Source organism: Ambystoma mexicanum, chromosome 12, assembly GCF_040938575.1.
Source record: "Ambystoma mexicanum isolate Mex_15411 chromosome 12, UKY_AmexF1_1, whole genome shotgun sequence".
NCBI lineage: Eukaryota > Metazoa > Chordata > Amphibia > Caudata > Ambystomatidae > Ambystoma > Ambystoma mexicanum.
In genome coordinates, this window is record NC_090936.1 from 131,223,290 (window position 1) to 131,246,256 (window position 22,967).

The 22,967-nt window shown below is 48.3% G+C and overlaps 1 protein-coding gene across 2 annotated transcripts in view; it reads right to left on the bottom strand.

Annotated features, from left to right (window-relative positions):
- PHF21B (PHD finger protein 21B) overlaps positions 1-22,967 on the bottom strand; it is a 460,667-nt gene that overhangs the window by 38,416 nt on the left and 399,284 nt on the right. For both annotated transcript variants that reach the window (XM_069628165.1, XM_069628166.1), the window contains 2 exons: positions 21,548-21,706; positions 3,211-3,307 (listed from right to left, as the gene is read on the bottom strand). In XM_069628165.1, the coding sequence (XP_069484266.1) occupies positions 3,211-3,307; positions 21,548-21,706 (256 nt within the window). The remainder of the gene's footprint in view (positions 1-3,210; positions 3,308-21,547; positions 21,707-22,967) is intronic.

The following is a 22,967-nucleotide window of genomic DNA, read 5'->3' on the forward strand; positions in this document are numbered from 1 at the left end:
AGTTCTCCGTCATACCTGGCCGGGATCACCAGTGCGTTGGCTGCCTTGATGGTAACCGCAGCGGTGTAAATAACCTTTTCCCCATGGTGTACAACTTCTTCCCCTCGTTGTCTGGAGGGACTGAGGACGAGGAAGGGTTTGACGACCTCTTCCTTGCGGTTCCACTTAGTCTGGCAATGGTTGTGACCATAGACACTTGGGTGCAGACTCCAGCACCCAGTACTTTTTCTCCAGTCTATCCTGCTTGGCCGGGCCATGCAAGGATTCTTCACGAGGGTCAGGCCCTCCTCCCACACGTCGTCCAGGAGGGGATACTGCCATGATGGTCTTCCTCTTGGCTTTGCGCCTCTGGTACAGGAAACCCTCCTTCTTGGTTTCTTCAGGCATAAACTGGAAAAGCTCAGAAGCTGTGCAATGAAACAACCCTACCTCATCCGGTGGGGATGCCCTCGGTTGCAGAGATCTGCCTGAGTCCGTCCCCATGTCTACCGGTGGGAGGGCACCCGACGCGGATGTGGGGTTGCTACGTGGGCGTCGATGACGCTTCCTCTTTTTAGCCAGCGGCTGATCGGGGGCCACAGGGACTGGGGCCTGAGGCATCCTTTTCTGGATTTCTGACACCAACCTGTGTAGGGTCGATAGGATGTCCAGGGATACATCTCTCGGCTGAGCTAGCGTGGTTGGAATACTAGGCCCACGCCGCCATTGCAGTCCTCCTCCTCCATGTCCTTGTGGACCGTGTGCTGGGACTCCAAGTCCTCTTCGTCCGTGGACGAAACTTCCATGCCCTGGGGCACGGCCTGTGGCTGGCCTGGGACTTCATTACCACCCTTTTGGCAACCTGAGGGGTCAGACCGGGCTCAGGGACGGCATCCTCTTCTCCGGCGTGCCAGCAGGCTTTGCCACCGCCCCCCCGGAGGCCTCCCATCACAGGGTCAGCCCCTTTGGCCTTCGAGAGAGCAGCCGCTACCAGCTCAATCGTCGACAAAGATGTCTTCTGCGCCACCTGGGCCTTCTTGGGCAGGTCGGCCGCCTTTTCTCCCACAGCTTAGCTGAGGTGGACGATTTCCTTTTTCAGGAGGAGCTTGATCACTGGCTAGCGACGGAGGCGTATGGTAACGTTGATCGCACCCTGCCCATCGCGGGACCCGCTTCAGTGGCAACCCTGATGGAACCGGACTCGCTGTGCTTGGACTTGTCTTGGTCCCCCACGGATGGGGCACCCTCAAAGGACTTAGAAGCCCGCTCCTCGGACAGGCCGGTCCTGGGTGAGGCAAGATCCTGCTTGGGGCAGAGGCCTTGGTGTTAAGCCACGTCGCCAATCTACTGTGTCGAGCCTTCATCGTTTTCTTGGAGAAGCCGAGGCAGATCTCGCACTCTCCTTTGTGGTCCGGATGAAGAAGGTGTTTGTCCTCCACAAACATGTTCTGCAGTCCGCATCTAGTGCAAAGCTTGAAAAGGGATCTTCCTTCCTGCTCCGTCATAGCCGGAGGGGCGGAGTAGGCCTGATGAAACTTCAAAGATGCCTGATGAATTTCAACACTCCTTGAGGGGTGTTGAAATTCACCGACAAACAAATCCCTGCTGTCAGCAGATGGAAAGAAGAGCACACAGGCTCTTTTTTGACAAAAATAGAAACTTTTTCGGTTGAAAAACTATAGAAGTAGTTTACGGAGCAAAACTCGAGGACTCCCAACAGTTGAACGTGCAGTAAAACTCTGAAGATGGCTGGCAGAGATGGGGTTTAGGGAGAGGACTTTCATTGGCTGGGGGCAGTATGACACAGTACAGTGATTGGTTTAGAGGAGAAATACAGTTTGTAAGTGAAACCGTTTTTTCTTTTACCAAGTGTTCCCAGCCTGACGACAGGGAATATTCATGAGCATGTGAATCCATGCCAGACCGCGTGCTGGAGAAGTCTCAAGACACCAAGGGTTTGAATGGCTTATGTAAAACAGATGCCTAAACCATATTCAGGTCCCACCGAGTAACTGGTCCTTTGAACGGTGGAGAGAGATGAAGGAGAGAGACCATTGAAGTTCTTTGACTACTTAATTCTTAAATGAGAATGTTATCTCAGGGGCGTTAGGGTGCCCAGCAAAGTCCAAAAGGTATTATTTGAATAACTGCACCTGAATGCTTCCGACAGCTAAGATAAACCATTATCTATGGATGCCTAAGAGGATCAGTATTCAACAAGGTCCAATGGCAAAATCTGTGCCACTTGCTCTTATATTTCCTACCTGTAGAATCGTTCTTTGCTGTGCAATTAATAGATGTTCACTTCAGAGAGCCCCAAGTTAGCATAAGCTAGTTTCTAAGGAACAAGACGCTAAATTTCAGCAATGGGAAGCAAGGGTGAAGCACTGCTTCCACTTGCTGAACTAGAAGTGAGCAGAGTTTGACGGAACAGAGGGAAGAGGGGAACGCATACAGATGCTTTCCAGCGCAATCTAGACTGTAAGGTCAGAAAGGATCAGGGTCTGTACAGTGGCCCTGAACCTGGGGGTCAAGTAGAAAGAGTGTTTTCTGTAGGGTGGATAGTTGGTAGTGTGCTACCTAGGTTTTCTTTGCTTTATGTGTTTTGAAGGCATGGTGGCTTCAAAACCACTGACTTAGCGCAGATTGCGGTTTGAACCCTGTTTGAACCCGAAGGCAGCCCCTGCCCCCCCCCCCAAGGTTCATGGTGGCCTGCTAGATCTGAATGTGGGAGTGTTCTGTGTTGTGGTGAGGGGCAGGAATATAGTCTTAGCAATGTTCTGTTTGAGGTAGGCGCTGGACATTCAGTTCTGTATCAGGGCAAAGCAGCCCTTGAATTGGTGAATGCCAATGGTCGATGAGTTTCTAGAGTTGTGTATTGTTCGCATATTGATGGATTTAGATGGCAAAGAGGATTACCAGGGGCTCTATGCAAAGAATGAAGACTATAACCCTTAATATTATCAGCTCTCAATATTCAGTGGTTAGCACCAGCTGCTAATCTTCCTAAGGAAAATGCACCTCACGTGTATTTCATCACCTTGATACAAAAGCTAGATTATAGAAATCGTTTTTTATTAGAGGTATACATTCTAAGAATTAGCAGTCAGGCTAATGGTGTAATTAGCTCATTGTTAATTGTCACAAAAATGGGATCAGGATACAAATGTGGTGTAGGCAAAGGGCTTCAGAATACACAGTAAGCATAAACATTCTTTTTATAATCTATACCTGTTTTATGAGTAACATAGGAGTGAGGTATAGAGAGAGCTCCACTCCATGGCAGATCATCATCTTCATCCTCATCTTCATCATCACTCCTGAACATCTGAAAAATAAAATAAAACTCTTTCAATTAACATAACCACAGGCCGTTATTTACTGAAATACCTAACAAAGTGCAAACTATTGGCCCCTTACTACGGCTACGAGGGCCAACAAAAATCTGAAACTTGCAGTGGTTATTACAATATGAAATGAAGAGGTTTTACGCCGGTCCAATCAGGAATGGAGTGATAGAGACCAGACTTTAATCGGTTTGTGAATACTGCTGTGATCTGTATAGATAAACTGCTCACTTAAATAACAATGGCCTGGCAAGCAATAGTCACTCGCCTCAGAAATTCATGTATTCCGATCACAGAATATTTCACAGCAGAATACAACTGGCAAATACACTAAACCACTTTATTGAAGATGTTTGTGCAGAGGAGGTTATGTGAGCTTACAATTTATTTAAAAAAGTAACTTGAAAGAAATTCCTCAGAATGCACACAATAGGCCTAATTATGATGTTAATATAAGTTTCATGAAAGGAAAACTTCTATCAGACTTCAGACATAATGTACCAAAACATTATGTTAAATACTAACACAAGTGAAAAAGAAAAAAAGAAAGGGAGAAAAGAGGGAAAAGAAAAAAAAAAGATGAATTCATTTTATTGCTGTTTTGTAGAAAACTCATGCTGTGCTTTCGTTGCTTCACAACAATAGCAAAAAACGGTGCTGCGATGAAGGATCAGCAGAAAACACAAGTCATTAGAGAGGTCTAACACTTGTATCTACTGTAACATGATGGGTCAGGTTATCTCCTACCAGGTGTAGTGAATCTAATCTAGAATTAATAAAGCACACTAGAACTAACGCTGCCAGAATGGAAATGTGAATCAGGGACCTATCTATGGGAATATCTGGTCTTCCGTAATATTTTCTAACACACAGTCTGCGGGATATAGCACCCAAAGAACATTTTGGTATTAGTGTACATTCTTAAGGGTATACCACCAAACATGCATCTTGAAACACATTCTGTGGGTTATAGCCCCCAGTTTGCTTCTTGAACTTGCATAACAGCAAGTACTTCTCCCCCAACTTTAGGATATAGGTCAGGCTCACATATGATCACCTTCTATTTGCAGGAAGGACAATGTTAATACCTTTTGACATACTTCATCCAGTAAGTACTTCTCTCTTGCTTACAGTTTTTTTTTTTTTATCAGCCCCAGCGACTTTCTCTCCAGCTCTGTGTTTGATCTCTGTCAGGGTCCGAGACATAGACATCAGCAGGCGTGCAGCATTCTCTGACTCAAGAGTCTTGGGTCAGTCGATGTCTGACATATAGCCCCCAGTAGGGTTTCAATCTTCTCTTCCCCTCCGGATTTGATCTCTACCAATATCTGAGATATAGCCCTCAACAGGATCTTGTAATTCTCATCTCCTGTTGGTCAGGTTTCTACCTCTTTGTTCCCCTCTTTTTCCCCCTCAGCTTCTATTCTGGTCTCCCCTGGGCCTGGCTCTCAGCTGGCAATCCTTCTCGCCTCTCTGCCTTCACAGCGGTAGCCCGATCAGTGATACTCCAAGGGCACTGTTCCCTTTTATAGGATGGTTCATTATGATCATTGACCAATCTAGTCTACAATGAGCTATTCCCCTATCTTTACTAAATCCCTAACAGTGATTGATTGCACTTTCTCACTGACCGTTTTCACTTATTTTTGTAAGTGGGTTTCCTGGTGGCTTATTCTAATGCCCTGTTCATAGTTGTACCTACTGATCTGCTTTGTGGTGGTGACTCAAGGCCTAAAAGAATACGAGATTGTGCTGCCATTTTGAGTTCAGGTGGAAGACATTGCTCTGGTACCATGCTTCCAAGTAGCGGTCCGATAGCACAGCGAGAAGAGCGCTCGCTTTGACATCTGTGCAGAGCCTGGTGACAGGTTTGAATCCCGGCAGGGCCAAACTCAGCCTTTCATCCTTCCAAGGTCGATAAATGAGCACTACACACTGTGGGTAATAAGCAGTGCTAAGATGCCCGACGGTTCGTAGCGCTATATAAATGCTAAATTATTATTATGATGGCCAGTGGTGCTGGTGTGAGTTGGCTAGTTGTAGATTGCCACTGCAGAGTTCAAGTGATTTCCCCCCCATTGGTGATGGGGCAGGAGCAGATGATTGTTTCTACAGTACACAAGTTTCTATCCTGCCGGTGACTCATCAGGAGCAGTGAGTTGTTTCCATTAGTAAGCACAGTGTTTGGCCTTTACAACCGTGCTATTACATTTTTCCTTTATCCAGAACAAGATCTTTTGTGGCACTATCTACCTGCTAAGATTGGGACTCTATCAGTGTGAAGCACAGGAGTTATGTAGGTCTTGGGCTGGTGAGTGAGGGAAGGGGTCAGTTTCACCAATGGTGGGGTCACCCTCTAACTGCTAAGTGTAAGTGACATGTGGCAAAATAAATGGTTCTGGGGCGTCTTCTGTATTCCTCCTCTAGGTAGCAATTCACGTGGTGAGTGGATATTCCAGGTCCTTAGAGCCTACTATCAGAGGTTTGCACAATGAGACTTGTCATATTATATAATCTGTTAAGTATAGGTATTTACTAGGGACATGTGTTTTAGTGAGTGTAGGCCCTTTCCATCACTTTTCAAATCTGAAAGTCGGTTAATTAGATGGCTAAATAAATATCAGATGAATCTCAAACCATGCATTAAAAACTTACAAAATGTTATTCAGAACACCGTCAGGATTTTTGTAGATATCTAAAAACTACAGCTAATGGAAAAGTGTTGGTTTCTAAGGAAGCCAGACCATTCTATCAGTAAACCTAGGTAGCTTGAACCTTGTGGTAAGCACCACTAGTAAGATCGATCAGTGAGTTAAAAGCTTGCTTTGTGTATCTGTACGTGACCTGCAGCCACAGGTGATGATTTCGGCAAGCCTGACTCAGTCTTTTATCATTTCTAGGTTGGTAAATTGTGCATTTAACATGCAATTGAATATTTGTATTATTAATTTGTGTAATAAAAAACTATTATTACAGTGCTTCAAAACGCAGGGCATTTGGCAGGTAAGGCTATGCATAAACATGATTACAGCATTATGGTGATGCACTGCGAAGTCTCCACTTTGTTACTCAAGTATAAACGCATGGGATACTCAAAGAAATCGTAGGGTTGCTCTGGACTCGGCAGAGCGGGAAGCTGGGTGCTGGAAAATGCTCGTCCCCATTGCCGTGGTCCATGGGAAAGGGTTCACGGAAGCTTACTTACGTGAGGAGTCTGCCTACCGAGGCCGCTGAGCCTGCCAGGGTCAGACCTGTTGGGCGCAGCAGCCTAGGGAGACTGAGTGTGGCGGTCCGGAAACAAAAGTGCCGGTAAGCTTGACGGCACCCCTGTTTGCGGACCGCCACAGTCATAAAGAGGCCAATTTTCTTTTTTGTTATTTAATAAAACATTACTTTGTAATAATTTCATTTCTTCAGTTTCATGAACATGTAATTAAGTTGAAACCCAATTAATGCAAATATTAAACAAAAACAGAAGCAGTAGTAACACTATTATTAAATACAGGCATAGAAAAAACAGTCTCATGGTCCTGAGCACAAACCTAGACAATAGAGTAAAAGACAAGGGTAAAAACACAAATGCAAGGATTAGGCAATGAAAAAGACAAAGATCCTACTTTAAAACATCTGTAATATATGAAAATGATGAACTTCATGAATCCTACTTAATCCCAGATTTTGGCTAGGTGTGACAAAGACAATACATGCTTTAAAGAGGCCTTCTGAGGATGAATGCACGTATACACACAGCACTGACAGAACCATGTCCATTTGCTTGTATACTATGACTGGCAGCTTTTCAATATACTCTTATTATCACTGGTGAGACCTAAAAGTCCAAGAATCAAGGTGTCGGGGACAAGACTGCTAAGCATAGTGACTGAAAGGAGAGGTGGAGAATCAGCCCAAGCATCCACTCTTGTTGAAATAGAATCAAAAAGATGGTGACAACACCAAAAGCCACGGAGTATCTATCCAAATGAAGTAGCAGTTGTAACTGTGCCTCAGCTTTTGAACAAATTATCATGGGTGACAACCACAGAATTACATCACACCAAGATTACCTTTCTATGTCCTCATGGAAAGGTGCACACAAAGGTGGTGTTGGACGATAGCCTGTAGGGTAAGGGTAACTAGGAAAGATCTATGAAAGTAGTGCCAGGTAATAAGAGCAACACAAAATCCATGATGGGTTCATTAGTCCTAAGAACCAGTGGTCCACAATCCCCTCCTAAGCTGGTTCCTATTCTTAAGCACCGAACACTAAAATATCCATCCTTAAGATAGAAAACAAATGCGTTCCAGGCATCCACCCAGGAAAGGGTTAAGCTAGACGCATAATACCAAGGGGTGTCCCTGAACACTTCCTATCCAGAGTGTGCATGAATTGCCATCGCTACGTCATTGTCCAAGCCATAGTTGTGCTCTTCTGCTTGTCTTTGCATTGGTGTCGCTTGTCGATGGTCTCTTTCTCCCACTGGGATGAGGAAACCGCATCCTGCAGCTTCCAGTAAATACATTTCAACCATTGTCATGAGGATGATCACTGCACAACAATACGAGCAGATATTTCCCCTACCCAGTTGGGCTGGGTAAAATCCCTTTGCCTTCCTTCTAGGTTTACCAAGTCCTGGTGCTGGGCTGGTGGCCCACTCTCTCCAAAAAGGCCTGGACTTAAGCTCCGTGCAAGCTTTATCGGGATCTCAGTTTACTTTTCTCAGCGTCTCTGTACCTCCCTCAATGTTTTCCTGCGTAGCTATAAGGATTTTCTACCACCAGTGTATGAGCTCCGAATCTCATACTTTTCCTGCTTGCCCAAATGTTAGTCCTGCACTCCATCCAACTACGGCTCCAGTGGTTTAGCATCCAGTCCTTCTCGCAATGTCCCACTGAGGAGCCCTCCTTGCATCGCAGCAGCACTGTAGCAATTTCCCATAATTGCAGCACTTCTCTCTGCACTTCTCACCCGTAGGAATGCTGTACTGACTCATAACTCAAAATCCACTATTGGAAGGGTTCCACTTCTCCTTGTATACATCTGTGGTGGGCTTAATTAATCTGTTTTACTAGTTGTCTCACAAAATATAATTGCTCCCTCTAAGCTGGTTCCTCTATCCAAGCTGGTTCGACCTCCTCCTCACCAATCCATGTTTTCCGCAGGGTTTAATTTCATGCAATATTGATTGTTTGCAATAGGGCTGGCCGCTGTATTGGAATGTGACGTGGTATTCCCAACACAAGAGTAAAAAAAGGAAGGAACATCCATCTTGAGTTCATGCGGATGAAGATGGCAGCAGTGTGGAATAGGTGGATCGCTTACTTTGTCTTTCCTCTGTGGTGGTTCATTCTGTGTGAGCGTTCAACCTCAGCGGAATTCCCATTGAGCAGTTTGCGGGTCCGCCATTTAAGACTGCAGTAAATGCCACCTTCTGTGTTGCGCTCTGGGTCAAAGTTTGCAAACTGCTAGATCTTCAGACGACAGCTACTCCTGCAGGTTCCACCCAGGGGTTTGGTGTCGAGGGGCTTCTTGCTTTACCTCTCAGGGTACCTCTCGGGGTACCTCTGTGTCTCACCTTAAAGTCAAAGAGAATGGGGTATCTTTGGTCAGGGTAAGGTTTCATGCTGGTTTCAAGTGCTGTCTGTTCTCTCATGTGAAGGAACAAGTTACTTACCTGTAACTGTTGTTCTCCAGCATGGGTCTGGCATGGATTCACATGCTCATGAATATTCCCCGTCGTCAGGCTGGGAATCCTCGGTAAAGAAAAAATCAGTATCAGTTTCATTTCTGATCTGTCTTTCGTAGTAGTAACCAATCACTGATCTCTGCGTCATACTGACCACAGCCAATGACTGCCATCTCCCTAAGCCCCGCCTCTGGCAGCCATCTTCAGATTTGGTAGCACGTGAAGTGGCAGTATGACCAAGTGAAGAGCCGCAGAGGGGTAGGCGGGAGGGTTCGCATGTGAATCCATGCCAGACCCATGCTGGAGAACAACAGTTACAGGTAAGTAACTTGTTCCTTCTCCAGCATGGGGTCTGGCATGGATTCACATGCTCATGAATACAAGAATACATAGCAGTAAACACATGCACAACCACGGGAGGTGGCAAAGGCTCAACATTAAGCAATACAGCAACTCAACATCAAGCATCTCTTACCTCCTCACCAGGCTCACCTTAGGCGAACAGGTTGCACAGCACTGCTTGGCCGACCCTGGACTCCTCCCTGGAATCCCGATCGACGTAGTAGAATCTCGTGAAGGTGTGCGTCGATCTCCACGTAGCAGCCCTGCAGATGTCCAGCAGGGGCACACCAGATAGGAACACCGTAGTAGCAGCGATCGCTCTGGTCGGATGGGCTCTCGGACGGCCTGGTAGCGGTCGGTTAGCCAACCGGTGGCAGTGCATGATGCAGCCGGAGAGCCATCTGGAAATAGAAGACTTCGAGAGAGCCTTCCCTTGATTCACAGGTCCAAAGTTCACAAACAGCTGTGATGTCCTCCGAAAACTCTTCGTGCGGTCCACGTAGAACTTCAGCGCTCTAGCCACTTCCAGCGAGTGCAAAGTCCTCTCGCCCGGCGACGAAGGAGACGGGAAGAAAACAGGTAACACCAGGGGCTCGTTAAGATGGAAGTCCGACGGCACCTTGGGCATAAAGGAGGGGTGCTTCCTAAGCACCACCCTCGAGGCATGGAAAGTCAAGTACGGTGCTTTGCAGGATAGGGCCTGGATCTCTCCCACTCGTCGTGCGGAGGTAATGGCCACCAGGAATGCAGTCTTCCACGACACAAACTTCATCGGTGCGGAGTGCATCGGCTCGAATGGGGGCCCCATGAGCCTAGTCAGCACCACGTTAAGTTCCCACGCCGGGGCCTTCACCGGCGGGTACGACCGGAACAGTCCTTTCATAAACTCTTTCACCAGTCGATGGGACCACAGGGACGTCCGTCCTGTGGTTCTGGTATATCTGGAGATCGCCGCCAGATGAATCTTAATGGAGGCATGGGCTAGCCCAGCCTTTGCCAGTGATAGCAGGTACGGCAGCACCTGCGGGGCCGTAATCCGTAGGGGGTTGATCTTCCGTGCTCGGCACCAGATAGAGAACCTCTTCCACTTGTGACCGTAGCATTTGAGAGTCGAGGACGCCCTGGCCTTTGCAAGAACCTCTCTGCAGTCGGCCGGTATATCGCACCCTCCAAACTCTAGCGCTGCGGGAGCCAAGCCTGCAGGTTCAGCAACGCCGGGTCGTGGTGGAAGATGGCGCCTCCTTCTCTGGAGAGAAGATCCGCGTCCGCCGACAGCTTGATGGATGGGGACGTTGACAAGTCCAAAAGGTCCGGGAACCAGATCTGCCTCGGCCACGCCGGTGCGACGAGGATCATCCTGCACCGGGACCTCTTGAGCTGGTTGAATAGTCGAAGCAGCAACGGCAACGGAGGGAACGCATACAGGTATAGGCCGTCCCAGGGGAACGAGAACGCATCGCCCATGCTTCTCGGCTGGGGAAACCTGCTGGCGAACCTCTGGCACTTCGAGTTTGTCGCTGTTGCGACCAGGTCGATTTGGGGTTTGCCCCATCGTCGGAAGAGTTGATCCACCTGATCCTGGCGCAGCTCCCACTCGTGACACGCGCGCAGCTCCCTGCTGAGCGAGTCGGCGATTGTGTTTCTTTCTCCTGCCAGGTGGGAGGGAACCAGGAACATCCCCTGGGCGACCACCCAGTGCCACAGATCCTGCGCTTCCTTGGATAGGGCTGGGGATCTGGTACCTCCCTGCTTCCGTATGTAAAACATTGTCGTGGTGTTGTCCGTGAAGATCCGCACCACCTTGCCCTTGAGCGACGGGAGGAACGATTTGAGAGCCCAGAACATGGCTTGGAGTTCCAGGATGTTGATGTGCAGGAGCTTCTCCTCCGGGAGCCAGAGGCCTCTTGCTTGGAGATCTCCGGTGTGGGCGCCCCAACCTTCCAGGGAAGCGTACGTCGTCACCGTCTCCTGGTACGCCGGCGTCTGAAAGTCCTTGCCCGCCTTGAGGTGCGCTCGAACGCCCCACCACTGAATCGCCCCCCGGAACACCTCGTTGAGGGGGACCCTGTCTTCGAAGGTGCCCGTCGCCTGCATCCAAAGGGCGTCGAGAAATTCTTGAAGAGGGCGCATCCGTAGTCTGCAGAGGCACACCAGGTAGATGCAAGAGGACATCATCCCCAGGAGGGACTTGATGGACCTCACCCTGGCCACGTCCGTGGCTAGCAGGCGCTGCACTTTGCCCAGAATGGTCTTTGTCCGTTCTTCCGACGGTGCCGCCAGGCGCCTCACTGTATCGAGCTTCGCTCCCAGAAACAGGGCCACCTGCGACGGCACCAGGTGGGACTTTGGGTAATTTATGGCGAATCCCAGGTCTGTGAGTAGCTGGACGGTCCTCGCAGTGTGTTCGACTGCGAGTTCCCTCGTCCTTGAGCGGATGAGCCAGTCGTCCAGGTAGGCGTAGACGTGAATCCCCGGCAGGCGCAGCCGCGCCGCCACAGGTGCTAGGCACTTGGTAAAGACCCTGGGGGCCGACTTCAATCCTGACGAGGAAGTACCTCGAGTACACCCCGGAGCCTCTTCGGGACGGGCTCGATGGTGCCTTTCCTGAGCATCGCCCGTACTTCCAACAGCAGTTGCGGGACGTAATTTTCCTTCCTGGCCACAGGTGGAATGTGAGGGCACTACTTCAGGAATTCGATAGAGTGTCCTCTTGCCAGGGTATCCAGCACCCAACGATCGGTGGAGATGGACTTCCACACGCTGACGAACTTCGTCAGCCGGCCTCCCACCGGGGTGCTTCAGTGGGGGCCCGAGGCCACGGCCGGTTCAGTCCTGCTTGGAGGTGGTGGCCTTGCCGCCCTGGCCACCTTGCCGACGAGGCGCTCCCTGCTTGCTGCGACCCCTGTAGGCCTCCTGAGACGAGGAGCGTGCCGCCTGGCGGTAGGATGACGAGCCACCGCTGGATCCCTTGGAGGCCCCCTGTCTGCCTCTGGAGCTCCGAAAGGGCCGTCGTTGCTGAAGGGCTCCTAGGGCGCGGGCCGTCTCCGTGTCCGTCTTTATGGCTTGGAGGGATTCGTCCACCGCCTTCCCGAACAAGTTGTTGCCGTCGAACGGCATGTCCAACACCCTGGTCTGGGCGTCCTGACTGAAGTCGGTCACCCGGAGCCAACCCCGTCGTCATAGGCAAACTCTGTTGCCCTGCTGGCGGAACCCAGTATTGGCAATATCCACCGTTATGGCGTGGTCCGACGTCACCTCGCCTTCTTGAAGTATTTCCAGGGCCTCGGACCTCTTGTCGTCCGGTAGGAAGTCCAATATGGGGGCCAGCTTAAACCAGAGCTCCCTGTCGTAACGGGCCACGATCGCCAGGGCGTTGGCCGCTTTGATCGTCGTCGCCACCGACGAAATGACCCGTCGCCCCATGGCGTCCAACTTCTTTCCCTCGCTGTCCGGAGGGGAATTCGACATTGAGGCTCCTGACCCCGCCGCTTTCTTCTTTGCCGCCGCCGAGACGACCGAGTCTGGCGTTGGCTGGGCCCTGAGGCACAGGGGAGCGGTCTCGGGGACCCGGTACTTAATCTCGTACCGGTCCCGTTTGGCTGGTGCCGTGGAGGGGTTCTTGAGTACCGACAGGCCCTCCTCCCAGATGTCATCGATTAGATGCACCGCAATGACAGTCTTCCTCTTGGCCTCCCGGCGCTGATAGAGGAAACCTTCCTTTTTCTGCTCCTCCGGGCAGAGCTGGAACAATTCGGACGCCCTGGCGATCATGGCGTGGATTGAGCCAATCTCGTCGGGCGGAGATGCCCGTGCGACGGGAGACGGGAGACCCGTTCCGTTGTCGTCGCTCTCAGAACCCGCCGTCGAGCCCACCGCACCGTCATCTCCCGACTCGTGGGAGGATGAGGAGGGAACTGCAGGCCTTACGGGGGCGAGCGGAGGAGAGGGTTGGGTCCTCTGTCGTTTGTTCGGAGGACTTCCCGACGGGCCAGGTTGCGGGTCCTCCGGCCTGGGCCGTGGTAATATCATCCTTATCTCAGAGCATAAGGACTGGATCGCAAACAAAATGGCCGCCGAGCTATCCCGAGGCCTAGGTTCCGGCTGCGCCGGAAGGGAAGGCTGCTGTTCCTCGCCATCTTCCTCGGTTATCTCCCGAGGATCTTCCTTGCGGGACCGAACCTTCTCGAATTGTACTTCGAGATTCCTCGCGACCTCGGTCAGTTCCCCCTCCGAGGCTGACTCCGAGCTCGAGGAGGCTACCGTGCCCCCCCCCCCCCTGTTCCATCATGGGGGCCATGACGATGGGCTGAAGAGGATTCCCTCCTTGGCGGCAGGGAAACTCTAGTCCCGGAGGCAGTATCCGCTGGCGGGGTCTCTGCCGGCTTGGCCAGAGTCGCCGCGATCGCCTCGATAGAGGCCTTTGCCTGCTGGGTAGGGGCCTTCACCAGCTTAGGTGCGTCCTGGGCCTTCCCCTTAGGGGGAGGGGCGACGCCTCGCTCCCCCTCTCCCGAGATCGGACGGGGCTTCTCCCGAAGCTTACCCGGGGTCTCGGACTTCCTCTTCCCCGAACCGAAGCGCTGGCTCGTGGTTGACGGTGCCGGGGAAGGTGCGCCCGCCCTCCCTGGCGACCGAAGAGCCCGACCTTTCGGCGCTCCCGGAGCCAGCGGACTCGCGACGCTTGGCCTGGTGTTGGGCCCCCGTCGCCGGGGCGCCCGCACAGGACTTAGAAGCCCGCTCGGACCCTTTCTTCTTCTTCTCACCCGTTGAGCCCTTCTTCAACCAGCTGGCGAGACGAGATCGACGGTCCCTCATGGTCCGCTCCAACAAGTTCTTGCAGAACTGGCAGTCCTTCTCTACATGAGTCTTGTCCCCATGAAGACAGTAGAGGCATCGCGAATGTTCGTCCTCCTTAAACACATTCTGCAGCCCGCATCCAGGGCAGCTGCGAAACAGCTTGGGTCCGGGTGACAAACTCACGTCCTGGGCCATCTCGAAGTAGGCCGCGAATCTTCTAGAATCCTCCAAGAGGTTGATTCAACGAAATCTTCACCCTTGAGGGGCGTAGGAAAATCCTGCAACAGGTACCCGTTAACGGGAGTAGAACCGGTGGACCTTGAGGCTCGATTAACCGAAAAAATGTGAAAATTCACCTGAAAAAGCGCGAAACATGCAGTAAAAGCTCGAGAGTTAAGCACGAGGACTCCCAACACTTGAACGTGCGGTAAAAATCTGAAGATGGCTGCCAGAGGCGGGGCTTAGGGAGATGGCAGTCATTGGTATGACGCAGAGATCAGTGATTGGTTACTACTACGAAAGACAGATCAGAAACGAAACTGATACTGATTTTTTCTTTACCGAGGATTCCCAGCCTGACGACGGGGAATATTCATGAGCATGTGAATCCATGCCAGACCCCATGCTGGAGAAGGGATGGAAGAGTTATGGGGTTCACAAGCTTACCACCTCTGGGTGTTATAACACAGAGTGTGTTGCTCACTCTGGCACCCAGCTCCTCAGTCCTAGTGTGGTGCGCCACACAGAAACTGACCAGGTAGAAGAAAGCAATCTCCCAGTGAATCCACACCTTTCTCTCGCCAAGAAGGCATTTCACATTACTTTGAGTAACAAACAGACTCAGCAGGGGATAGCCCCACAGTGCAAACATCAGTTGCAGTATAGGCAGAGAGCTCCATTTGTGGGGTGCATGGCCCAGCCTGGAGAGCTAGTCGGCTTTAACACTGGGTGCCCCCAGGTGAGTAGCTATTAGGCAGCTGTCATGTTTGATACACCAATGATAGTATTCATTTCTAATCTGCAAAAGCTGAATGCTCTAACATGTTGCTGTGAGAATCCCTGTTCTGAGATCTACATTAATTGTGTACTTGAGGATGTTCTAGGGTTGCAACCCAACGCATCAGGAATATATCGGTGGCACTCAATATAGTTGGATTTGGAAGAAAAAAATGAGAATTTCGGCCATAAGATTATGATTGTCCATCAACACAAACTTAAGTCTGCTTTGACTTGAGCAGATACCAGAATCTGAAAGGATTGGGTGTAGTCTCTTGAGACCAATGGGTCACCAACAGCAATTACATCGCTCTCATGTAAAGTTTTACACATAGGATCAGCAGAAAGCAAAACACAATCAGCGCCAGAGATCTCTAAAATGTAAGCGCTGTGACCAGAGATGTGTTGCACATCTCTGAACAGTTTAATGATCTTTGCTCGCCGAGCCCAATCCCAATGAGCAGTTACCTTCCTCTAAACACTGCTATTGGGGCCTTCAGGCAATTTCAACCCCTCTTTTTACCTATAGACACTCATTTTACTAAACTCTGTCGAACTTTCGCATGCCATTCCTTTCTGCTGCCCCCTTGTACACATCCTCACCCAGCTCACTGTCTCTCGTGCCCCTACAATATGGAAATCCAAATCTGTCCTACATATTGGGGCCTTCATCACATGTCATCCTTTGCACCAATGTTACTTATCTGGCGGGGTGGTTAGACACCCTCAGCTCACAACCTGCACTGTCCCTGAACCCTAACACACCTGTCGCTTGTCCCTCGCAGTCGTGTTTTATGAGGCACCATATGCCGTGCTGCGTTGAGTGCACAGGAAAGTGCTATTTGCGGCAGTGTCTGTGTTTTGTGCAGGCTCACATTGCTAACGTTTGTCTAAAAATAAGCACGTTAATCATCTGTCCAATTAGCAGGTAGCATAATCCCATGTGAACAGTCTGTCGAAATGTCCTGAATTCTTTCCTATGGAGGAGGAAGACTCTCCGAATCCTGGTGTACCACACCAGCACAATGTGTCTTTGAGTTGGCACAAGGTTTGACTTTTTGAAACAGATTGATAGGCCCAGTTCAGAAACTAAATCCAGCGTCATCTGTAGGGACTAATCAACCAGTTGCCCAAGTAAACATATGCCCCTTGAGGTCTCAGAAAAGCCATCAATGCTAACATTACCCTGGTGAAAACCCCGGGCATAGCACTCTGAGGAAGCTGGGAAGTCCAAAGACGCAAACATGCATACATAAAATCTACAGCTCTATGGCACACATCTTAATCTTTTCTTGTATGAACATTTTGAACTCTTCCACTGGTAAAATATTTTTGAGCTCCCAAAGATTCATAGGGTGCCATCGCCCCTTGCCTTACTTCACAATTACAAAAAGAAGTGATAGAAGAACCACATTGCAGCATTCGCAGGGCAAAACTGCTCTATGCAGTTGATTGATGGCAGCTTGATCAGATTTGAGCAAGTTAAGAAGACGATGAGGCATTGTGTAACCACCATATTCGGAATGAGGCCCAGGGTCCTTCCCATGTCTAAGCTATGCAACATACTTTAGAGTCACCAGCAGGCTCCAGGGAAAAAGTGCAGTGATAATGTCCTGATTTAGGAGGAACTCCGTAACAACCTGAGGGAGAAACTGTGATTAGGTACTTTACATGCATGTCTCTATGACAAACTAAATGAAGGGTTCCTTAGAGCTTGAAACATCCCTAAATGGCTATCGAAATAAGCACCACCAGGGGCCACATTACAGAAGGTTTGCACCCGTGCAGGTGTAAAGCTGCACTGCATCAACACTAAGGAAAGTTTACACTAGTGCAAAAAAACATTGGGGCTATATTCGAAAATATTTGCACCGTGACAAGTTTGCTCTAGTGCTAATACCATTGTCCAAGGATGCTGAAGGAGGGTTGCTACCGTAGCCTGGCGACCAATGACAACATCCCATTGCCTTACTGTGCTGATTGTCCCATTGTCTACTGCTTGACCCCTTGTGAGCTACATGAAGTATCATTCTCTTTGGAAAGCCACATGTTCCTATAGAATAGGTCCTCAGGAACCAGGGAAATGGAGTGAGAGGAGGGACGAAGCATTCATACCTCATGTTGAATGAAGAAGGTTCTGAGTAATCAGAAGAATCTGAGGAGGGCTGACCAACTCCAGAAGGTCTGAAAACCAAACTCTTGGGCCAGTATGGGGCTATCAGAAGCATCCTTCAGTGCAGAGACCTCCTGAACTTGTGTATGACTTTGGTCACCAAAGAAATGGGGGCAGGGGATAGAGTGTACAAAACCCTACCCTCGCAAGGTATCAAAGGCATCCCTGAGAGTGAGCTATGCCTGCCCCCTCAAAACACAAAGAGGGGCACTGGGCATTCTGCTCTGTAGCCAACAGATATATCAGGGTTCGAACAAGCATTGAAACTCTGTTACAAAACTCCTGTCAAGCTGTCACGTCTGAGAGAAGTAGTTCAGTCTGAATGTTGAGGGATCCCGCTAAGTCACTGGCCTGTGGGGAAAGAAAATGTTGTGTCGCTCAGACCCAAAACTTTAGAGCTACCATACACATAGGAGAAGATCCCCCCCCCCTCGCTTGTTTACATAGTAAACAAGCCATCATATTGTCTGAAAGAACCAACACACAGTGGCCCTGAAGAGAGGGCAGAGCCAGCCCAATTGCTTTCAACACAATCGAGTTGATAAGCAGTAACCTGTCTTGGGTCGACAAAAGGTAGTGAGCTTAGAGATGACCCAAAGTTGCGACAGATCCCTACAGAGAAACATTTGTCATGATCAAGACTGAAGGGTTTGTTTGGTGTGTGGAAGAGGTTGATTCCTGTGACCACCAGTCAAGGTCATTCAACATCTCGAACGAGACACCACCGCTAACTAGGGGTGAACGTCTTACTTGCAATGGCAGACTTACTATAGCTTTATCTGCTTCATGTGGACACCAGGATACACGAGGACCTGAGGCCCAAAGCCTCTAAAACATCGTCCCTAGAAGACACAGAATTCCTGAACCTGTTGCACAGAGGGGTGATATCCTTTCCTGAGATGGGTATTCCACATGTAGCCAATGGAAGTCAAGTGCTAGGATACTCAAAAGCTTGACTTCCTACAGTTGGACAATTCCAGGGAGAAAGTCAGTTCTAGAACCCTACTCATGGCCTCTGATGCCTGTGCCAGCGAGCAGCTATCATCAGCTGGTCATCCAGTTATGTTATATGTGAATGCTCTCCCCCCCGTTGTGTGGCCTTAATGGAATACACCACTTTGGAAAAGATCATGGGTGCCATACTGAGGCCAACTAAGAGTCTACTGTACTGATGGTGCAAGGAGTCCATGGAGATGCCTTGTTACTTGTGCTACTGAAGCCAAATTGGTGACTTTTATCTCCATCTTCTCTGCTGTAGGTTGAGCAGAAAATGTTTATGAGAATCTATGTGGGAGAGCCACTGAGAATTGTGCACATGCTTGTTGCAATTGTAGCCTTTATTGTAGCCCTACCATATTTCCAGATAAACATTCTGCTTGCATGCCTTACATCAATCCATAAGCCTAAGGTCTTAACCAAGTTCGACTGGAAACCGGGAGATCAATATACGGTACATTTCATGCAAAGATCCGGCCAGTGTATGCCAGGGTCGAAGCTTCAAAAACACTCTAATCTACTGCCTTCAATCATGGGTAGCTGATGACACTCAAGAGTCAAAAGAACCTTTAACTTCCTCCCTAACAGGACTGTCTCTCAACAAAGTGGTGCTAGGGAAACTGCAACTGGGTGAAGATGCCTTGCACCTCAGTATAAATAGTACTTGAAAAGCATGTATTGTTTAGGAGCTTTGAATTCCTCACCAAATCTGAATATGGCCAAAAGGGGCATCTGCCACTTGAAGAGGTCCTTTGGATGTGCCACAGAGAGACACAAAAGGAATGTTGCACACTGCAAACTTGACACTCAAAGTGGACAGCCCCAAACCATAAACTCAAACGATGATAAAATAATCTAGTAGAGGCAGTAGTGACACTGGCAAATCTTCCGGTGGGACTATTAGGATCCGATTATTTCTCGTGAGTGGTAGAGTATGTTCAAAATCGGTAGGTGTATTTGTAGCTCTGGGCACCCAAGCACAGAGGAGGCCAGTTGTGCATACAGTGAAGTTTACTTAAGAGGGATTCTGTGATTCTACAGCATTAAGAAATGCCTCTCTGTTGAGCGGCCACAAATAATATAATTTGGTCATCAGGTCATTAAGTCACAAGCACCTCACCAAAACTGAGCAATCCGAGTTAAGATGGTGAATGCCTTTCATGAAGACCTTCATTAACCTCAGAACACCAACTCTATATTAGCTCAGTTTAACACTGGATATTTATCTTCTAGACATTCTTCCGAGGGGGAGCTCTAGAGTGTAGGAACCACTGGTTTACCTGTTTTGACAGAACAGTTTTGTCAATAGCTGATCATCTTACCATAGATTAGGAAGTGCCAATAGAATTGTGCACCTAGTACCCCAGAACAAAGGCGAGAGGGAATATGAATTCTCTCCTTCCCAGGCTCAGCAAATAGTCAAATCAGTAAGTGCCTGGGAAGGGGCAGGGAGGAGAGTACAGTGTATTCTTAGTGCAAGAGCAGTACATCACAAGTGAAAACAGGAGTACATTAGTGCACATGATTAGCACATCAAAAGTACATATGTAGGAAGGCCTAGAGAGTCATGGGCAGAAAAGCGGTGTAAGAGTCGTCCGCTGAAAATATTGCAAGATTATATTCAATTAAATTCACTCAGCTTTTATTATGTGCTAAATACCAGAGACCAGTCTCACAGCACAGACCGGGATTCAAACCTGTGCTGGTTTGTGTGGTCTTGCTTCCCAGACAAACGTGTTACGCGCAAGATGTCCTCCTGGCCTTATAGGAGTTCAGAAATCAACTCCATAGAGTTGCTTTAGTCTTTTCTACTTCTCTGATGATTAACTAAACACTGTTGACAAAAATCCAATTCAGAATCGCCCAGCCAAGCAGAAACATTCTTTGAATATCTGAAGGACCTATTGTGGAGAATGGACTTTAAAATATGATTAAAGAAGAGGGATGTTGGGATTAGAATTGGCAGAAGCACTAGAGTTCCACCTCGTGCGGAAGAGTCAAAAGAGTGGGAACATGCATGTTATTTGGCAATAGAAGAGAATCAGAAAGTGAAGCCTGAGAGTAACCTCGAAACGGTAAAGGACATTTACTATTACAAAAAAGGTAACTGTCTCCAAAAAATCTCACATTACGTTCGTAGTCTGAAATGTCCACGGCCAAACTGGAAGTTATGAGGAATGTACAGCATTCACTGATGGCCTGCAAACCTCACTTTATATCCATCATTTTTGTTACCCTATCGCTTAATAGACGCCACAAAGATGACAGTAGTTTGTGAGTGCAGGGGAGGGGAGGAAAACAAGTACTTGGGAAGGGCACCCCCAAAAAAACAAAACAGTCGTGAATTGGGCCAGGCCGGAACCGGAAAAAAAGCCTCCCAGTCGGAGAAAGCAGGCCAAAACCGGAGTCTGCTCACATAAGAAGGGCAGGGAACGGGCTATGAATTACCCAACAACAAGGGAGGATAGCTCAGGGGCAACGACTTTGTCTTGGTTCGAGTCCCGGGCCCGTGCTTATAGGCTGGTCTCTGGCATGAAGCGTGCCATAAAAGATGAATTCATTAATTTGAAACACAATGGGAGCATATATCATCCTGTAATCATTCAATTATATTGTTCTTTATTGTGCGTGTACTATTACAGAACGGGTATTACCACAAGGATCAACTAAAAACTGAAAGGAAAAGAATGCTAGCCAGAGGAATTCCCAGTTAAACATTTTAATTCATTATTGGATATCCTATGCAAGTCTCCCTACGCACATAGATTCACATATAGCCTCCCAGATGAGCCCTCACCTCAAAGTTCAAAATATGCATAAAAAGAGTTTTTTTAAATTGTTGACGAGGTCTAACTGTTTGGGCTGGAATCTTCCTTTCGAGGGCCGGTAAGCATTTCTTTGCATATCATCATTTTCTGTAGTGGCACAAGTGCATAAAAAACAATCAAAGGTGATGATACCCAGAGAAATGCCATTGGTTACGGTTTAGGTTAAGTGTTCCATTCCATCACTTTCTTGACTTTCCCAGGGTATAAAATCAAGGGCACAGATAGTTACAAGGTTTTGGGAAGAAAGAGTTACTGATCCAGGCCACAGCCGAACTATTGACTTCCTATCCAAGCAGTAACGTTTACAGAACGTGGTAAGCGGAATAAGCCTTGCAGCAGCCCTACAGAGTTCTAAAATGGGTTTCTGCATACCTAGCATCACTGAAATGAGGAACCAGGATACTATACCTTTTGCTGGCACTTGGGGCACACCCATACCCCCTTGGGTGCAGACTTTAGCGGAGGTTCCACACAGTTCGGGTGATACGCCTTTGGACAGATGCTACATGTCTGCAGGTTACTGCCACGTTTACATGTTGCACAATATCGGTCATGAGTGATTTCATCCTATGAAAAGTGATTGACAGAGTTACTTGAGTTATTTTAGATTTTGTGGCAATTATCACGCAGCCTTTAGTTGGGTCAACAAAGGTAAACAGATTGCGCAGCATGCCAGCTTCAGGAAACTTAGACCCATTCCTTGGAAACACATTAAGTAAGGTGGCTAGAATTGTTGCTAGATTGTAGACATAATCACTGCGTATAGCAATCTTTCAGAATGGCAATGAAGTCAAAAAGCAAGCATTCAAACAAAGCAGACACGTATTTGCTCTGAGCAACCCTCTTCAATTGATCCGAGAGTGGGAGAACCAATGCAAATTTGAAAAAACTGTCAGTTTTCCATTTTCTTCTATTTTTTTGTGATGTGTTTTCACATATTAGTGACTTGTATCACGCTTAATGCAGGAAACTAGTGATTGAACCCATGTTGAACGGCATCATCTTGTTCCCAAGGTAGGCGCGTTGCCCCAGAGCTCAGGGGGATGGCTCAGGGTAATACCCCGTCTTGCGAACAAGATGATGCCACGAAGCATGTGTTTGATCCCCCGTCCAGAGATTAGAAGCAGGAGTCTGGCATTCATATACATCATTAACAATAAAGATCATAAGAATATTTTTAAGGTTTGCATACCAGTAGCCATCCCTTAAACTCTACTAATAAGCTGATCCTAATAATAAGCTTAATGTAAGCCTTTCTCAATAAAATAAAGAGGAAACCCATCAAACCATGTTGCGTGTTAAATTAAACAAATCAGATCTTTCTTGGGGAGGAAGCAAAACAGTTAATTTTGCCAGTTCTTGTGCATTGTTATGTATAGGGTATAAACAAGTGGTCTCGTTTACAAGACTGATATTTAGAGGCAGTCGTACACAGCATCAAAAGAAGCACCAACATCAACTTTCCTAGAATTGAAAGCTCAAGATCGGGCTAAAAAAATATAGAAAACTAAATGTCTACTTAAATCTATGGATACATTGCAAATGCTGGGACTATAATCCTCTGTTCTCCCTCACTACATCACTAGCCGTAAAGAAACCAAGTGATGTCCACTCATCTTTCAGAGAAACCAAAAAACTGTATGTCAGGTAGAAAGTGCTACATGCTCTTTTGGGCATGAAGGGAATCTAATCATCGCATCGCCACGTTAACTGCCAGGAAAATGATGGTGTATGGTCGTGCCTTGAGATACAAATCTTCGGTTGGCGGGCAAAGGATCGAAGCAATATGATCTAGAGGATAACAAGTCTCGCTATTTTGAAGTAATTG